We start from the raw sequence: 17620 nt of genomic DNA on the forward strand, positions 1-17620 counted from the left end.
CCAGCCACATGCGTGCTAATGCATCTTAGATTCATCAGCTACTAAGTCTATTCCCTTCATTATCTTGAATGTTATGATCATGTCCCCTCTTGTCTCCTCTTTTCAAGGAAGAAGAGGCCTAGTTTCATTAGCCTCTCGCTGTACGGCAACTCCTCCAGCCCCTTAACCATTTTTGTCGCTCTTCTCTGGACCCTTTTGAGTAATACTATGTCCTTTTTCATGTACGGCTGGACGCAGAATTCCAGATGGGGGCGCACCATGGCCCGGTACTGCGACATGATAACCACCTCCGATCTGTTTGTGATCCGCCTTCTTAATCATTCCTAACATTCTGTTCACCCTTTTCGCCACCGCCGCACATTGCACAGACAGCTTCATTGACTTGTCTACAAGTACTCCCAAGTCTCTTTCCTGGGGGTCTATCTGAGTACTGCACCGGCCATCCTGTATTCGTGTATAAGATTTTTGTTATCGACATTCATCACCCTGCACTTATCCATGTTGAACCTCATTTGCCATTTCGCGGCCCTTTCCTCGAGTGTGTTTGTCTCGTCGTAGGTCTTCGCAATCCTTCTGTGTCCTCACTACTCTGAATAATTTTGTATCGTCCGCAAATTAAATCACCTCGTTTGTCGTACCAATTTCCAGGTTGTTTATAAATATGTTGAAGAGCACGGGACCGAGCACAAAACCCTGCGGCACTCCACTTGTGACACTTTTCCAGTCTGAGTATTGTCCATTTACCTCCACTTTGTTTCCTATCCGCCAACCAGTTTTTAATCCACGTGAGTATATCACCCTCGATTCCATGGTTCTCAATTTTTTTGAAGTAGTCATACATGCGCGGGTCCTTGTCGAACACCTTCTGAAAATCTAGATATACAAGGTTGAAAATAAGGCACCCCTAGGGTCCACTTGAGAGGGCTCTGGAGTTTGGACCTTGGTCTGCCATTCAAGTAGGCCTGCCTTACCTATTAGTAAATCCTCCTCGTATAGCATTTTTTGTATAAATATTGTATACAAGGTTTAATTGTTATGGCTGAGTTTGAGTTTTGATCTAATGTTCTTCTAGTGTTTATCTGGCTTGTTTTTTGTAATCTACCTTGAACCTTGATTGGGAAAAATGGAATAGAAATATACAAAATAGGTTGAAATTAATTTGTGAAAAAGTCTGAACTTTATGGGTAAGCAGATTTTAAATTTGTCATTTAAAATCAGTTTGGTGGGAAGAGGGAGCAAATTCCTTTCAGTGATATGGTTCAGAATTTTGGATATTTATGAAATTAGATGTCTGCAGTAATTTGCATTTTGGGGCGGATTCTTCACATGAATATGCCTGTTATGATCTCTCTCAGTGGAGAAATTGCATATACCATAATGATCCAAGATTTGACTTTGCTAATTTGGATTACTGTAATGTGGTTTATTTGGTCCTGCTACATTGGAAGTTATGTAGACTCCAACTAGTTAAAAATTTTGTGGTGAGATTATTTTGCAGGGGGATGGGTGTGAAATTTTGGGTACTTCAGTCTTTTCATTGGCTCCAATGCAGGTTAGATGTTTTAAGATTCTTTCTCCTCTTCTTTTCAATATATTTCTTGCTCCTCTCATGACTCTTTGCCAATCTATTGGTTTCTCCGTATTTTTCTTAAGCGGATGATATACAACTTTTACATCCTCTGGACCCTAACAGTTCTTCTGAAATTTCAGCTATTAATGAGAAACTAAAACAGATTCACTTATGGCTTGACACCAATAGACTATCCCTTAATATCAACAAAACAAATATTATGCTCTTTCCTTGGAAAGATAATCATAAACTTGTTGTTCCAATTTCCATCAAAGGTGTCACCCTTAAGCAGATTAATAAAATTAGAATTTTTAGGGGTGATTTTTGATGAAAAATTAACCTACCATGACCACATTAGTTATGTTGTCAAAACTATCTTTTTTAGATTACGCCAAATTCGCTCAATATCCAAATTTTTATGTCCAAAATCATTGAATATACTAATTCATTCAATGATTATCTCAAAAATTGATTATTGCAATGCGTTATTTAAGGGAATGGCTCAAAAGGAAATTAGGCGGTTGTAGATAATCCAGAATGCTTCCATTAAACTAATTATGAAAGCAAATAAGTTTGATCATGTGATACCTCTACTTCAAAAAAAGCTCATTGGCTTCCAGTGTCTCATCGTATTCTATATAAATTATGTCTGCTTACATTCAAATCTCTCTTATTTAAAACTCCAGCTTTTATTTATAAAGCATTGATACCATATAATTCTTCTAGATTATTGAGATCAAATGACCAACATTTATTGGTCATTCCTTCACTTAAAATTGTCAATACTCGACGGCAATTTATCTTTACTATTACGGCGCCTCAGACTTGGAATTCACTCCCACTTTACGTAAGAGAGGAAAAGAACTTGGAAAAGTTTAAGAGCAAACTTAAGAGTTTTCTTTTTAAAGATGCATTCAATATTTAATTGATTTGCCTACTGCTCTTCTGTTTATTTTTAAACCTTCAATTCATTTTTGTCTTTCCCTTCCTGTTGTGCTTAACCTCTAATTGTTGACTCCTATATTACTTAGATTGTATTTCTTTCCTTGCCTTACCGATTGTTTCATTGTTTGTAAATGAGGTTTTTTAAATTATGTTTTGCAAACTTAGTCCCTTGTTAGTTATGTATGTTTATTTTATGTATATTTTAACTATGTATTTTGCTGATCTGTACATCGCTTAGAATTTGGAATAGGTGATTAATCAAATTGTAAATAAACTTGAAACTTGATGTTTAAGGTTTTAATGGTGACACCACTTGCATGTGTGCAAGAATTGGTGTAAGTGTATTTCTTGGCCGGGCCCTCATGTCAGTTCAGAATAAAAGTTTACTGATCTCTCCCAGGAACCGGGATTATATATTGGTCACTTCATGACCAGGCTTTTTGCCCTAGTGGCACTATTTTTATGGAAAACATCACCTAGGTTAACTGAGATTAGTGTTAAGTATAGAATGTTTTCATAAACATTTATCCACAGTTTATGGTAATCTGTGATAGGAGGATGAGACTTTTTAATAGCTCAGTTATGGATTTATGTAGACATGGAGGATATACTATGTATTTTATAGTATAATGTTATACAGTATATTGTAAGTTGTTATAAGTATGTTAGTAGCATCTATAAAATGTAATAAAATGAAAATTAATGCATGTACATACTAGAGAGAAGAGGAAATTCAGCCGATCTGAGCTGATTGCCACTCCATAGCCTTAGGGTCAGGAAGGACATTCTTCACTTTGCAGAATACAGATACATTGTTTTAGGGGAGGTGCTAGCTTTCCTTGAATTCCTGCCTAGAGGGATCTTTCAGAGAATCTGAGGAAGGCTGACTTCAAGGGACATCTGGTCTTTTTTTAACCTAACTAGAAACAAGCTAGTTTTCCCACATATCCATTGGAAGATAAATCTCTGATGATAGGATTTGATACTGCATTTCTTGGTTGGGTTTTCTAATAGCTATCTTACTTGCTTTCTTTTCCTAAAGCAGGATTCTGCAGGTGTTGCCCTTCCTGTGGTGCCCAAGATGTCCAACAGTAACACCACGCAAGAAACGCTGGAGATAATGAAGGAGTCAGAGAAGAGGCTGGTAGAGGAATCTGTGAACAAAAGCAAATTTGTTTCCAGGTCACCAAGTAAAGAAGTGGAGAAAGAGGGAGATGAGATCAGCCAGCGGCAGGAATCTCAGGTAATAGCAGAGCTCTGGAAGTAGGAACAGATGTTTTTTTTTTTTGTTTTTTCGGTAAACTTCTAAGTACTTAGTCAAATTCAGTGTGATGGTGTATAAAAACCTACAGGGACAATCTAGTCTACCCATACTGGATCCTGTTGCATGTTTTATATAGACTGAAGTATATTTCAGGCTTTGAGTAATTTTTGTGACTGTGGTGCTTATCCCCCATCCTTTCTTATATTATGCTGTTGCCTCCATGTGCTCCCATGGAAGGCTATTCAGTGCATTCATTACTTTATCCATAAATAATGTTTTCTGATTTTAACTCCTGAGTATACCTCTGAGTCTTGTATCATAACCTTTCCTAGATCTTACCTGTAAAGGCATGTTTCTTGTCCATTATTTATCATATTGAGGTGTTTTGAATTTCTCCATCATATATATATTTCCTTCCTCTGCTGTCCTATAGGATGTTACGGCAAAATCTCAATTGATTATTTCTTAGGAATTATTTACCGCCTTTTTCAAGGAGTTCAGTCAAGGCAGTGTACAGCAAGAATAAGTCAAACATAAGCAATAGACATTCTATGCAATAGGGATGGTATGCTGATCCAACAGTCTTCCATCCACTGCCGTGAGTCTTTCAGTCACTGCTTTCAGCACCTCCTCCTTCTTCCTGCTCTCTGCTTCCCCTAGTCAGTTATTTCTTTTGCAGGCAAGCCTGCAGGAGCAACTATGATCTATTCAGTTTTCTTTTTTGCTTTCTACGAGTTTTTTTTTTTTTTTTTTTGCTGGACTTCATGTTCCAGTACATCTCCAGTGACTTTCTAGCCTGCGTGAAGAGGAGCAGACTTTTGTCTGTAGCTGACAGGTGGATCCTGCAGGGACCTGCTCAGCCAGCCTGCTTGAATTGTGGAGCTAGGAGTTTTCCCCCACTGTTTTCTCACTCCTTCACTTGATTAGGAATCCTAGTGCAGGCTGTATGGACACCAATTACATTTCTTCGGAGCGCACATGATGTCAGCTGCATTTTCCTCCCCCCTCCTCGTGGCATTTGTATCCTAGTCTTGGGGGTTGAGGTTCAGTCTGGCAGGGGCTCGACTGACAGCTGAAGATTCAGAAGAGGCAGCTTTCCTGGTGGCAGAGGTCCTCTCTGGTTTCCAGCTATTCTCAGAGGAGCTGAGGCAGGCTGTAACACTCATTCCCAGCATCTGGTCTGTCAGTAGGGCTGTCACAGCCCACAGGGCAATTTGGAGTGGGAGGGGGGAGAGAATCTGAATTTGTGTTATATTTTGGTGTAGCCTTGTTCCTCCCACCCCCAAAATCCTAAAATTACTGGTTTTGGCTGTCGTCTGGTGAAATTACAGGCGTTTATTCAGCGGCCATCTTAGATTTTTCCTGATTTGAATTCTGAGTTCTCAAACTTCTTTGAAAAGCCTCATTTTCAATTCTAACCATCAGGGATGGAGCTCTCGAGCTCCAATATCATGAATTCCATTGATTTGCTTTGGTTGGGCACTGGAATAGCGCTCTTGTGCTGGAAGAGCGCTCTTGTGCTGGAAGAGCGCTCTTATGCATGTACTGCTGCAAAAAATGGGGAGGTGGGGACCTTGGGTTCAGCCTCTAACCATCTCATTAAGGCTGCCAAGAGATTGTTGGGACATTTGAGGGATGATTTTAGCCTCTGAGTCCTGGAATGCTGTGCTAGTGCTTAGTAAGGGCATAGATGGCTCTAAATTGAAACAAAAGTTCTCTAACCCTCCTCTTGAAGGGGGGTTCTCGGTCTTCTATGCCTTTTACATCTGACTTTGTAAACTTGCTCTGGCAAGCCTATGTCGAGAGAAATCTCAGTTAAGGATGATGTGTTTCTGAGTGAAGTAGACAGGGAGTAAGTGATGCTGTGGACGAGGGTGAGGACCCATCTGTTAGCAGACTGTTTATCTGCTGCCCTTAAGGACCTCCTTATTGAGTTTCTGAAGAAGCTCAAAATTGATCCTCAGCCTACTTCCCAGTATTCTGTTGAATGAGGTCCACTCTCGGCCTACTGCCGTTCCATGGCATCCAGATACAAAAGTCCTGATTTTTGAACACTGGGAGAACCCCGGGGCCTCCCTTAAGGTGGCAAAAGCAATGTCCAAGTTATATCCTATGGACTAGAAGTTCCAGTAGATGTTTGCTATGCCTACAGTGGACTCTTTTTTGGTGGCTCAGGTGACAAAGCGCATGTTCCTGTTCAGTGAGGGAGACATGGTGCTCAAGGATCAGCAGGATCATAGGCTGGACATGTTGCTAAAAAGGCAGTTTGAGGCTGGCGGTTAAGGCTGCTGTGGCAGCCTCCTTTGTTGCTCGAGCATGTCATTCTAAATTGGTGACTCAGGAGGAGTGTCTTCAGAGCTCCCATTCCAGCTGTTGCTAGTGGGAGTGGACTATGTGGCTGATGCGCTGTATGATCTGCTTAGGTAGTGGGTAAGGTTTCTTCTTATTCTGTGTCTGCCGAAGGGAGAGAAACCAAGATTGCGTCAGGGACAGACGTGTCGTGAGAGGCTCCCCTTCCAGCGGCGTTCTAAGCTTTTTTCCCTGAGATTGACTTACCGGTTTTGCTTGAAGGAATGCCGAAGCGCAGGGGGAAACAGAGGAGCAATCTCCCGGCATCCTCGGCCTCATCGGCGACACGCCAGACAGCAATAACAGCTTTTGCTGTTCCCTTTGGTTTGGGCGAATCTGTGCTCCGAGGGGGGCAGACCTCGGAACTGGACAGTGACTTTTCGCTGAGCCCGCTGGGTCCTGTGATCCCTCCCCGTCCCGGGACGATGTCGGGCAGTCCCTCGGATCAACGGGAGACATCGGGGAGTGATTCCCCGCTGGAACCGATGATGCTGCCTTTGACCCCGGAGGTAATTCAAGCTATGCCGGGTCGCAAGCAAACGGCAGAGGGAGGAGGAGGCGTTCAGGGAACAATGAGTGTGGGAAATGGAGTCTCTTCTCCACTTCAACCTCTGAAACCCCTGATTAAGCCTAAAGTGGTGGATATGGAGGCGTTGTGGGGAGCCATGGAGAGCCTTCACCAGGTATGCTCCCAATTTATTTCCTCAACTCAACAAACTGCAATTCAAATTAAAAATTGTGAAGGGAAAATTCAACAACAAGCAACTAGAATGGATAATATTGAAAAGACAGTCTCTGAAATAAAACTTGTATCAAATTCTCAAATGAAAGAAAAAAACTTAATGATCAGGAAAATTGAAAACTTAGAAAATGCAAATAGGAATTTAAATCTGAGACTTTTAAATTTTCCTGTATCTAGAATATTATCACCGAGAGAACTTTTTCATTCTTTTTTGACTTCAGTTTTAAAATTTCCAGAGACAAATATGCCACCATTGCAAAAACTATATTATCTAAATATGGTTGAAGAGGATAAGGACAAGTCAATTGTTCATCCTGGAGAATTAGACCTCACTGGGATGTTAGAATCTTCACGGATTGAGATTTCAGCGAGAGCCACTTTGTTAGTAACTTTTGTTTTCTTACAAGATAAAGAAGCTCTTCTCCGCCTCTATTATAGAACTGAAAATGTTGAATTTTACAATCACAAAATTGCAATTTTTCCTGATGTTTCAAAGTGGACGCAGCTTAGACGGAAAAAATTTCTGACATTCCGTCAGTCAGTTTTGGCTTTGGGAGCTACCTTTCAACTTAGGTTTCCTTGTAAATGTTGTATTACCTATCAAACAAATAAGTATATTTTTTATGATCCAGAACAATTGCAATATTTTTTGGAAGGTAAGGCTGCCATTAAGGCTCCTGACCCCTCTGTAATTTCAACCACTTAGGACCTAATGTAATTAACCAAAGAACCCTGTACATTTGTGGCATATGCAAATATGACCGAGTTTAGTTTTCTTTAATTCAACTACCCTTGATTGTGTATGGTTTCACTCTCCTTTAATGTGGACTATAATCATTGTACTGGAATTTATGATTTGATAATAATTTCTTGAATGTATTTAGTTACATGTATCAAAGTGCTTTTTGTGATCTTTGATGTGAAAATGAATAAAATAGATTTAAGTATTCTGTGTCTGCCTGTCGGATTTTGTGGATCAGACATTGGGCTGGAGACTCCAAGTCCAAAGCCACGCTCATCAGGCTTCTTTTTAGGGGCAATATGCTATTCGACCAGGGTTTGGATATCATGGCTATCCGTTGTCTCTTACCAGATGGAAAATCTGGTAACCCTAGGGATATTGGTCACCACAGATGCCATCATAGATACTCAAAATCACTTCTGAACAGCAGGCCTCGGGCTGCGAAAGGGCAATCCTGTGGGTCCTTTCGAGGCTCATTAGTGCTTTTCTCCTCTGGATCCTCTTCCCAGAAATCCCTTCAGAGCCCATGACATAGGCTCCCTGGGACTAGAAAGTCCCAGGATGCCACCCCACATGGGGTGGAGGGGGTTGGGGGCAGCCCAAGAAATTCCAATGATGCCAGATCTCCAGCCCTTCTGTGCAAAATCGGAGGCAGGCTGTGGGACTTTCTGGAGGCATGGGAAGCTATCTTGACTAGTGGGTACTAGAGGTTATCAGGGATGGCTTCAAGTTGGAGTTCACCCATCCCCTCTTCCTGGTTCGTGGACACCCCAGCAGGCTGGCCGGAAAGGGCTGCCCAAGTCAAGGTGACACTAAGCAGATTTCTTAATATCCAGGCAATCGAAAGAGTGCCAGGTGGGCTCCGGCAGATACTCCATATACTTTGTTGTGTCTAAGAAAGGCTCCAAGGATTGGAGGTTAATCCTGCCTCGTTTTTGGATGGAGGCACTTCAGTCAGTTATTGCCTTTGTACAGCCAGGAATGTTCTGACAGCTTTGGACCTGAAGGAGGTATAACTGCACATGCCCATCTTTGTGGATCGCAGGCACATCCTGTGATTTCATGTCTTGGAACAGCATTTTTAGTTATTGGCTCTGCCCTTTGGGCTTGCCAATTAGCCATGGACCTTCACCAAAGTGGTGGTAGTGGTAATGACCCACCTCCGCAAAATGGGCTGGCTTGTCCACCCCTACTTAGACAACTGTCTCATCAGAGCCTCCTTTTTTTTTTTTTTAAAAATCTTTATTTTCATTTTATAGTATTGACATAATATTAGTCAAAACAAGAAAATAATACAAGTCAGTTCAAAGATTAAAATGAGACAATAGGTAATAATAAACATTTACAATTGAAATAAAGGAATCAAGGCAAAATTTTTCCTTTTCTCATACGGCATAACATTAAACACAAAATAAATTTTTACTGGTTGTATCGTTAGACCTCAATCCATGGGGGAGAAAGCTTTAAAATTGCTGAAATCTTAATCAAATAGTACAAAGAAAAATGAAAATGGTAGCGGGAGAGAACATAACCAAAAACCTTATACTTGAGCAGGTTGAGACTGAACTTCTCTCAGGAGTTTTAAGTTTGCTCTTTAGCAGAAATAAATTTTGTCAACTGCTGAGGTTCAAAGAAAATAAATCTATTCCCTTGATAGGTCATTACACATTTACAGGGGAATCTGAGTACAAACGTCGCACCTAACTGCAGAACCCTTGGTCTCAAAATTAGAAATTGTTTTCTTCTCTTTTGGGTTATTCGTGACACGTCTGGATACATTCTCACTATTTTAGTCATAAATGGTACATCTTTAAACTTAAAAAACAATTTAAGCATCCATTCCCTGTCAGCGTCAATGGCAAATTGTACAAGTAGCGTAGCAGTTACCGGAATCTCTTCACCTGTCCTCTCCAGGAAATTTGTCAAATCCAAACTATCAGCAGACAAATTCTGCTGGTTTGGTTTTTGAACAGATGCTCTAATTGGTAAATAATATATTTTAGTGAGAGGCGGATAGGAGGTTTCGGGGACTTTCAAAACTTCTTTCAAATACTTTTTAAATGTATCCTGTGCTGAGATAAGTGGTAATTTTGGAAAGTTGATAATCCGAAGATTACTTCTTCTGGTCATATTTTCCAACATTTCCACCTTAAAATTAAGGTTTCCACTCTCTTTTACCCAGACTGAAGCCTGGGACTCCACTGTTTTTAGTCTAGTTTCATATCCATCCACTTTATTTTCAACGCTGGATATCCTATTTTTCATTTCCAAATTTTCAGACACAACAGAGGTATAACGTGTAGTAAGTTGCTGCTTTTGATTTCCCAAAGAGATTTGCAAACTAGATATTGCTTCCCAAATTGTCTCCATATTGAAAACCTTGGGCCTCTGCATTGGTGTCAGTTCAGCCCCCAGAACCTCTGGTGAAAAAGTACCTGGAACTTCAGCAGGTGATTAAGTTAATGTGAGGAAATCCTGAGGAAGTTTCTGTCCCAGCTCCTCCGAATGCACAGATAATAGTGGCTTCACTCCTCCTCCTACTGAGCCGACTTCCGAACTCAGCATGCCTGGAGAGCAAACACCCTGGTGCATTTCCTCCACCGTCGACTGGCCAAACGCCCCCGAGCAACTCGGAGGACTTGGAGGACTTTGATCTTCAGTCAATCGGACAAACACCCCCGGGCGACTCGGAGGACTCCGCTCTTCCGGGGTCAGAGATGTTGCCTCGAGGGAGAGCTGCGACGCTTCAGCCAGCGTGTCTCTCCCAGCCGAGAAAGCCTCCGGCTGTGTTGGCGTCCCTCGCTGAAGGAAGGCGTCCATCGGGCCCGTTGCTGCTGGTAAGGATTCGTCAGGGAAAATCCGAATCTTGGATTTTCGTTTCACCATTTCTCCACTTTAGAAAAAGAAACAGCAGTCAGGGAACATCCGTGGCGTCTAGCTCCAGACTCCCGCAGCTATCTTCCTTAGGCCACTCCCCACGCCCTCATCAGAGCCTCCTTGAGGGTGGAAGCAGTGAGAGCAGTCCAGGCTGTCATGGTGACTCTTCAGAGTCTGGGCTGGGTTGTCAACCTGCAAAAGATCCAGTTTCAGCCAGTTCAGTCACTGGAGTACCTGGGTGTCAGATTCGACATGGAAGGAGGCCAAGTGTTTCTTCTAGAGGCACACAAACAGAAGCTTTGGAACCAAATCTCAGCTCTTCTAGCACAACAGAGTCCATTGGCTTGGAACTATCTTCATGTTCTGGAATTGATGGCTGCCATGACAAAAGTGGTGCCTTGGGTGAGAGCGCATATGCATCCCCCTACAAAACTCCCTTCTGTCTTGCTGGTCTCTGCAGAGGGTCACACTGCATGTTCTGTTACCCTGGATGATAGTGGCCCGCTGCAGCATGGCCTGGTGGCTACACCCACAGTTGTAGAATCTTGTGCTCTGTGTTATACCCTGCAGAAACATTCCATCAAGAGCCAGAAACTTCAGCAAGAAAAATTGTTTGGCACCGGCATGGACACAATCTTTGACGTCGCTCCAAGTCCAGTCAGCATTGTTTCTCTTCAGGAGCTTCAAAAAGGAAATATCGTTTTCCCTCACGGTCTTCAAAGTGTGTCACCTCATGCATCATCCTTGTCATCAGATCGACACTGGACTCGATGGCACCATCGATCTTCTCGATGCACTCCTTCACCAAGACCCTTTTATGACTCTGATTTACAGTCTGATTCACCTGAAGACTTACCTGAGTCTACAACGGAGGCTTATGATACTACCTCCAAGATCTCGGAGATAACGAGAGCCAGAAGGCCTTGAGCATGCGCAGATGCTCAAGGCCCAGCCCAGGCAAGAGGCGGGAGATTTCTTTCAGTGGCACAACCGGCAGATGGGGTAAGGAGCATGTTTGGGAGGAAGGGCGGGCGGATGCCGCTTTCAGCACGGGGGTGCAATGGGGTTCTCGCGGAGGGGCGTTCGTGGGGGGGTGGGGTGTGTGTGATGCCGGTTAGAGCGGGGGAGGGGGTGATGGAGCAGCGCCGGTAGCCTCGGGGGGGAGGGGAGGAGGAGGTAGAACGAATCAAAGCGAGTTTCCATTCATTCCTATGGGGAAACTCGCTTTGATATACAAGTAACTTGATTTACGAGCTTGCTTCTGGAATGAATTATGCTCGTAAACCAAGGTTCCACTGTATAACCTTGAAGGATCAATATTACTACGTATTAATTTTTAATGTTTAATACCCAGTCTGAACTAGCAAGTCAGGGTGGTTTACCAAATTAGTAGTTTGTGTAAGCTTGAAATCTTGTGGTGACTCGCAGAGCTTTCTTGTATTCACACTGCGGTCCTTTAAATAGGTTGGAGACCACTGACTAAGTCAAATCTTTGAACAGGGATAGAATAAGTTCTTTCTTATGGAGATATAGGACAGTACTTCTACCTCAAGTCTGATAAATCCAGACATCATTTGGGGATAAGTTGGAAATGATATACATGCCTCCTTCACAGACAGAAGAAGTAAACAGAGATTCTATATATGTTGTTGAAGAAATAACACTGAGCGCTATTCTACAAATGGTGCTTAGTTAGGCATGGTTTAAAGGATAGTACTTATGCCCAGGAGCCATGCCTAACTTTGTGCATCCATTTGCACAACTGAAATGTGGTTCAAATCCTCATGTCTAAATTAGGTGCGTATCTCCCATATTTTATAACTTTGCACGTAAATCCAAGGAACACCTCCAATCTGCCCTTGACCCTTTCATTTTTCGCCCTTTTTTTTTTTTAACGCTTGTATAAAATTTAGGTGTGGATCCTACAAAACAGCATAATATAAACCTGCTAACATCATCCCACTTCACATCAAACGTAAGCTGTACAAAGAAGTGTGTTTCTAACCTTTTCCTAAATTCACTTAAAGATGATAACATGCACGAATTGCCGGGTATTTTTTCCATAGCAAGGGCCTAATTAAGGAGATTGCACTATCACAGGTATTAGAATAACAAATATGGACCTTAGTGATGGAAGCACTAAGGCCCATATTTTCTAAATGTTAACTTATCGTAGGCACCTAAGTTAAGTCCAAAACTCCATTTAAAAAGAGGACTTAAAAGAAATTTTAAAGCACCTACTGGCGCTTAATAAATGGTTCCGGAATCACACCTCTAGAGGCACTTTATGGTGCCTAATGTCACTGTAGGTATGGCCACTGCCAGAAGTGGCATTAGGTGCGATTCATGTTAAAGGTAGGCGCCGGAAATGTAAACCTTGAAAACCCTGGTCTACATTTCTGGCCCCTACCTTTGCCTGAGGTGCAGTTCTCCAAATGGCACAATTGTGTGATTTACACACGATCTGCCACCGCTTTTTAGGCGGCTGCTGACAACAATGCCGTTTAGAGAATCGGCGCCTAATTGCCTTGTCTCTGCCAGTCTCAAGAAACGTGCCAGGTCCTAGAGTTTCCGGACTTGCCTAGAATACTCTTGAACTATACTGGTTGAAGTTTTAAAAATAAGCATCAACAATTTAAATTGTGCTCTAAACCTCACTGGGAGCCAATGTAAAGCTTTAATTGAGCAAATAACATGGTCACATTTCAAGTTTATTATGGTTTGATATACTACTTTAATGCCAAAGCGGTTTACAATATAAAACAATTTTTAAAACAAAAAATAATAATGGGGAGAGGACATATATATGTGAATTTGAATTGTCACGAAATGGCACAAGAGGAAAAAAGGGGAGGGTTTACAATTTATAAAATAAAAAAATCGATAAAGGTAATGGGAAAAATGATACGGAGAAGGGGAAGACTTAGGTAATCCATTTAACTAAATCTCAAAAGCATCCTTAAAGAGAGAGGTTTTAAGATTAGTGTTAAAATGATTAGAGTTAGTTTCCAGTCTTAACACTAAGGGGAGGGCTTCCATAGAGTACGAGCGACTACAGAATAAATAGTTTTGTGAGTTGCGTCATAAAATAACTGATGAACAGATGAAACCGAAAGAAGATGTTGCTGAGATGATCGTAAAGTATGCAAGGTTTCGTACGGGATCAGAAGTCTGTCGATAAATGAAGGAGAGTTATTGGCTTGAACGCTGAACATAAGAAAGAGAATTTTAAATGTGATTCTGTGGGAGATGGGCAAGCAGTGGTCCTTTTTCAAACCTACAATCAATCACAGTGCAGTATATCGTAACACATGTAGAACCCTGAAGCATGATTGAGACAAAGCCAAATGTAAGCTGTTAAAATTATCCAGATTTGGACAAGACCAAACTTTGAACAACCATTTGAAAACACTATGTAACAATATGTTGGTTGTTTTGTGTGTTCCTGGGTAATAAGTGTTCTTTCTTAATTGCCTATTCCACAAAAATATAGAAAATGGCTATCATTCCCCCCAAACTTTGCTTTTGTGACTAGGACATTGATATTTTGAAATTACCTTTTTTTTTTTTTTAAACAGAACTTTCCAGATTGATTCCAAGCTGAGTAAACTTTAGGGGCCCTGTCATTAAGGCACAAACATCTGTCCGATACATTTTGCTATGTATGTGACCAATTTATAAAGCCAAGGGAAAAAGTACTCCACAGAAGCATCTGCTAAGATGTGTGTTGCATACAATGCATATTTTGGCATTCTCATTGGGGATCAAACAAACGGGCACCTCATTTCACATGTAAGCACTGCCAAAAAACTCTGGAAGGTAAGACAATTTTGTTTCTCACTAGAATGCTGGAACTTTCTGTTATAAAATTTCATCGAATGTTTAATTTTTAAAATTGTTTTAATATTTTAAAAATTTCAATGTTATTTAAAATATCATGTATGAAATATGTTGCGAGAATCTCATACACATTAGTCATAGATAAAATAAATTTATTATTTTCATTACCACAGTTTCATTTTGGTTTTCTACAGGATGCTAAAGAGTGGAAAAGAGCCATGAAGTTAGCTATCACAAGAATTTGACAGAAACCCACTGCCGCTGAAGCAACTGCTTCTTTTGCATGGTGGACCCTTCCAAATATCGAATTGGCAAGCATACATCTGTCAACACATATTTGGACATTCCTTCATCACCCTGGTGTGCCACATTGCCCTGAGCTACCCATGCCTACTCCTCCCCAGAGAGAGAGAGCAGCTGTCTTCAGAAGAGAGCAGCAAGTCGGAGAGTGAGACGTAGATCCATTTTACAATATCAGTGATGGAGCTGATGAGAGAAACCCATACTATCCAAAACAAAAAGACCTCAATGATTTGATAAGAGATCTCCAGTGCCGAGCTTGGAACTTGGATAAAAAGTGTGCAAGTCATAGAGAAAGTGTCATCAAGCTTTTCCACCACCATAACCCATCAAGATGGGCTCTGCTTCTACCATAGTGTGACCAGTCTGAGCAATTGGAATTTCCTGTAACCCAAAAGAGTGGCATCTCTTCATTAACCACTCATCCAGGAGCATCAAAGCCCATAATAGGAACAAGTACCAGCTGGCTCACTCAGTGCACCTCAAAGAGGATTACAACAGCATCAAGACACCTTACTAGGCACCTTGAAGTATGATGAGCATGACCGGGAGTTCATCAGAGACTTCAAAATGGTGGTATTCCTATTGGGTCTCCAAGATGTTTTATCAAGTTTTTCTGCCTTTGGGACAGCAGTCACACAAAAGCTGTATTACCAAAGGTGTGACTGGCCACTGCGGACTGAGTTCTCTGTGGGGAGTAACAACATCAAAAAGGAACCACCGGTATACCCCCGGAAGGTGCTGATGCCACCACTGCACATCAAATTGGACCTAACAAAACAATTTATCAGAGCTCTAGATAAGGAGTTGGCAGCCTTTAAGTTCCTTCAAGATATCTTCCCTACTCTATCTGGGGCAAAGGTCAAAACTGGCGTCTTCGTCAGGCTACAGATGAAGATCCTGGAGTGCAAGGAATTTCCCAAGAATCTAATTAGAAAGGAGAAAGTGGTTTGCAGCATGTTTGTCACAGTGGTTTGGGTCTTCCTGGACAATCACAAGGCCAAAAACTATGTGGAGTTGGTTGAGAACCTGGTGAAGAATTACAATAAAATGGACTGTAGGATGTCTCTCAAGTCCTTGTCCTTGATGCTCATCTTGAGAAATTCGAGGAGAACATGGGAGCATATTCAGAGAAGTAAGGTGAGCGCTTCTGCCAGGATTTATTGGACTTCAAATACTGCTACCAAGGACAATTTAATGAGAACATGATGGGAGACTACATCTGACGGCTGATTCATGAAAGTGACATAATATAATCACAAATCTCAAAAAAAAAAAACTACTCACTTCTAAATTTTCTGTGGTCATCTTTGTTACTTCAATATAAATACATGCTGGTAATTGTGATTATGTTGCCTTTTATGACTATAAAATGAAAAGATGAACATTTCAACATTTTCACATTTTAAATAGATGAATGGCAAAATTTGACTATCCTGGTCACAAAAGCAAAGTTTTATGGAAATAAGACATTTTTTATACTTTTAAGGCAAGAACAATTAGGAAATTACACTTACTGCCCAGGAACAAAAATCATGTTATATAGTGAAATCAAACTGATATATCATAGGGTTGAATTTACACAAAACGCGGATAGATTAAAAACAGAAATTGAACAACCAAATTAGGCTAGTAGCTAAAGAACTTTGTGGTCTTTAAAGTGAAAGCTACAATCAAACTGCTTTGCTCCTGGTAATTTTGTTTTCTTTTTGAAGCATAGTGGTTGCTTCTTTATTTTCTCCTTGCTGCTATCCATATTCTGGAATGAAGATGTAGTGGGCTATGAACCAGAGAAGCCAAAGTTCAGATCCCACTGATCTTTCTGATCTTAGGCAAGAGTGGAGATGTAGCCTAATGGTTAATTCAGTGACTTGAGAACCAGGGTAAGGAAGGTTGATTACCTCTGCAGCTCTTTGTGACTCTGGACAAGTCACTTAACCTTCCATTGCCTAGATACAAATTAAGTACTCATATACAATATATAAAACTGCTTTGATTGTAATCACAGAAAGGCAGTATATCAAATCCCAACTCCTTTCCTTTACCCTTTCCTAATCCTTCATTATCTTAGGGCATAGTTAGATTGTAAGTCCTCTGGAAACCTGGAAAATAATTATTGTATCTGAATATTACTTGGTGTGAACTAAATGTAAAATACTTTTCCTTTCCCCTTTTCTTCTGTGGAATAGATAACTACTGGAACAGTCTAGAACCTCCAGAATAGTTTGGTTTTCATCCAGCACTTGCTGAGTTTGGATAGCATTGTGAACTTGGACTACAGATTGTCCCTTGCCAAAACCTCATGATATTTTTCTTAATCTGTTTAAGGATTTAGCTAAGTAATTCAAGTTTAAGTTTCAAGTTTTATTAAAATTTGATTTGATCGCTTATCAAGTGTTACTAAGTGAAATACAAGAATAGAAAAAATTTAAGAACATAAAGTCATACAACTTAAAAAATTGTTAACAATAAAATCATTTAAACGCTACAAGTACATATACCAACTGGTACATAAGGATAGCGGGGGTAGAACTACAATCTGTTTAAGAAAAGAGAAGAGGTAACACATATGGAAAGCACAATATGGAAGGGAGAGGGAAAATATAAAGAGGAAAACAGAATTATCTGTTTGGGAGGAATTATAAGTTGAAGGCATCTTTAAACAGAAAGCTTTTCAGGTTACTTTTAAAACATTTTAAGTTTTCCTCCTCTCTTTAAGTATGTTGGCATAGTGTTCCAGAGTTGAGGAACGTTCACAGAGAAGATATCTAGCCTTTGTGATCCTATTATTTTTAGTGATGGGATCCATAGATCGAAGTGTATGTGAAGTAGTTTATGGAATAAGTAATTTATCTATGAATTGTGGGTTTTTTGAAGATTGGGTTTTAAATGTTAGAAGTAAAATTTTGAACGTGATTCTATGATTGATCGGGAACCAGTGAGATTTTTCTAATAATGGAGTTACATGGTCGTATCTCTTAGCATTATAAA

The 17620-nt window shown here is 40.7% G+C and overlaps 1 protein-coding gene across 15 annotated transcripts in view; it reads left to right on the forward strand.

Annotated features, from left to right (window-relative positions):
- The window catches only part of R3HDM2 (R3H domain containing 2), a 462276-nt gene that overhangs the window by 166370 nt on the left and 278286 nt on the right, over positions 1-17620 (forward strand). For 14 of the 15 annotated variants that reach the window (XM_033936665.1, XM_033936663.1, XM_033936669.1 and 11 more), the window contains exon 2: positions 3561-3758. In XM_033936665.1, coding sequence (XP_033792556.1) covers positions 3597-3758 — 162 coding nt within the window. In that variant the 5' untranslated portion in view covers positions 3561-3596. Of the gene's footprint in view, positions 1-3557; positions 3759-17620 lie in introns of all 15 variants that reach the window. The other variant, XM_033936664.1, reaches the window with a different exon arrangement.

The sequence above is a fragment of the Geotrypetes seraphini genome, chromosome 3, assembly GCF_902459505.1.
Source record: "Geotrypetes seraphini chromosome 3, aGeoSer1.1, whole genome shotgun sequence".
NCBI classification, from domain to species: domain Eukaryota; kingdom Metazoa; phylum Chordata; class Amphibia; order Gymnophiona; family Dermophiidae; genus Geotrypetes; species Geotrypetes seraphini.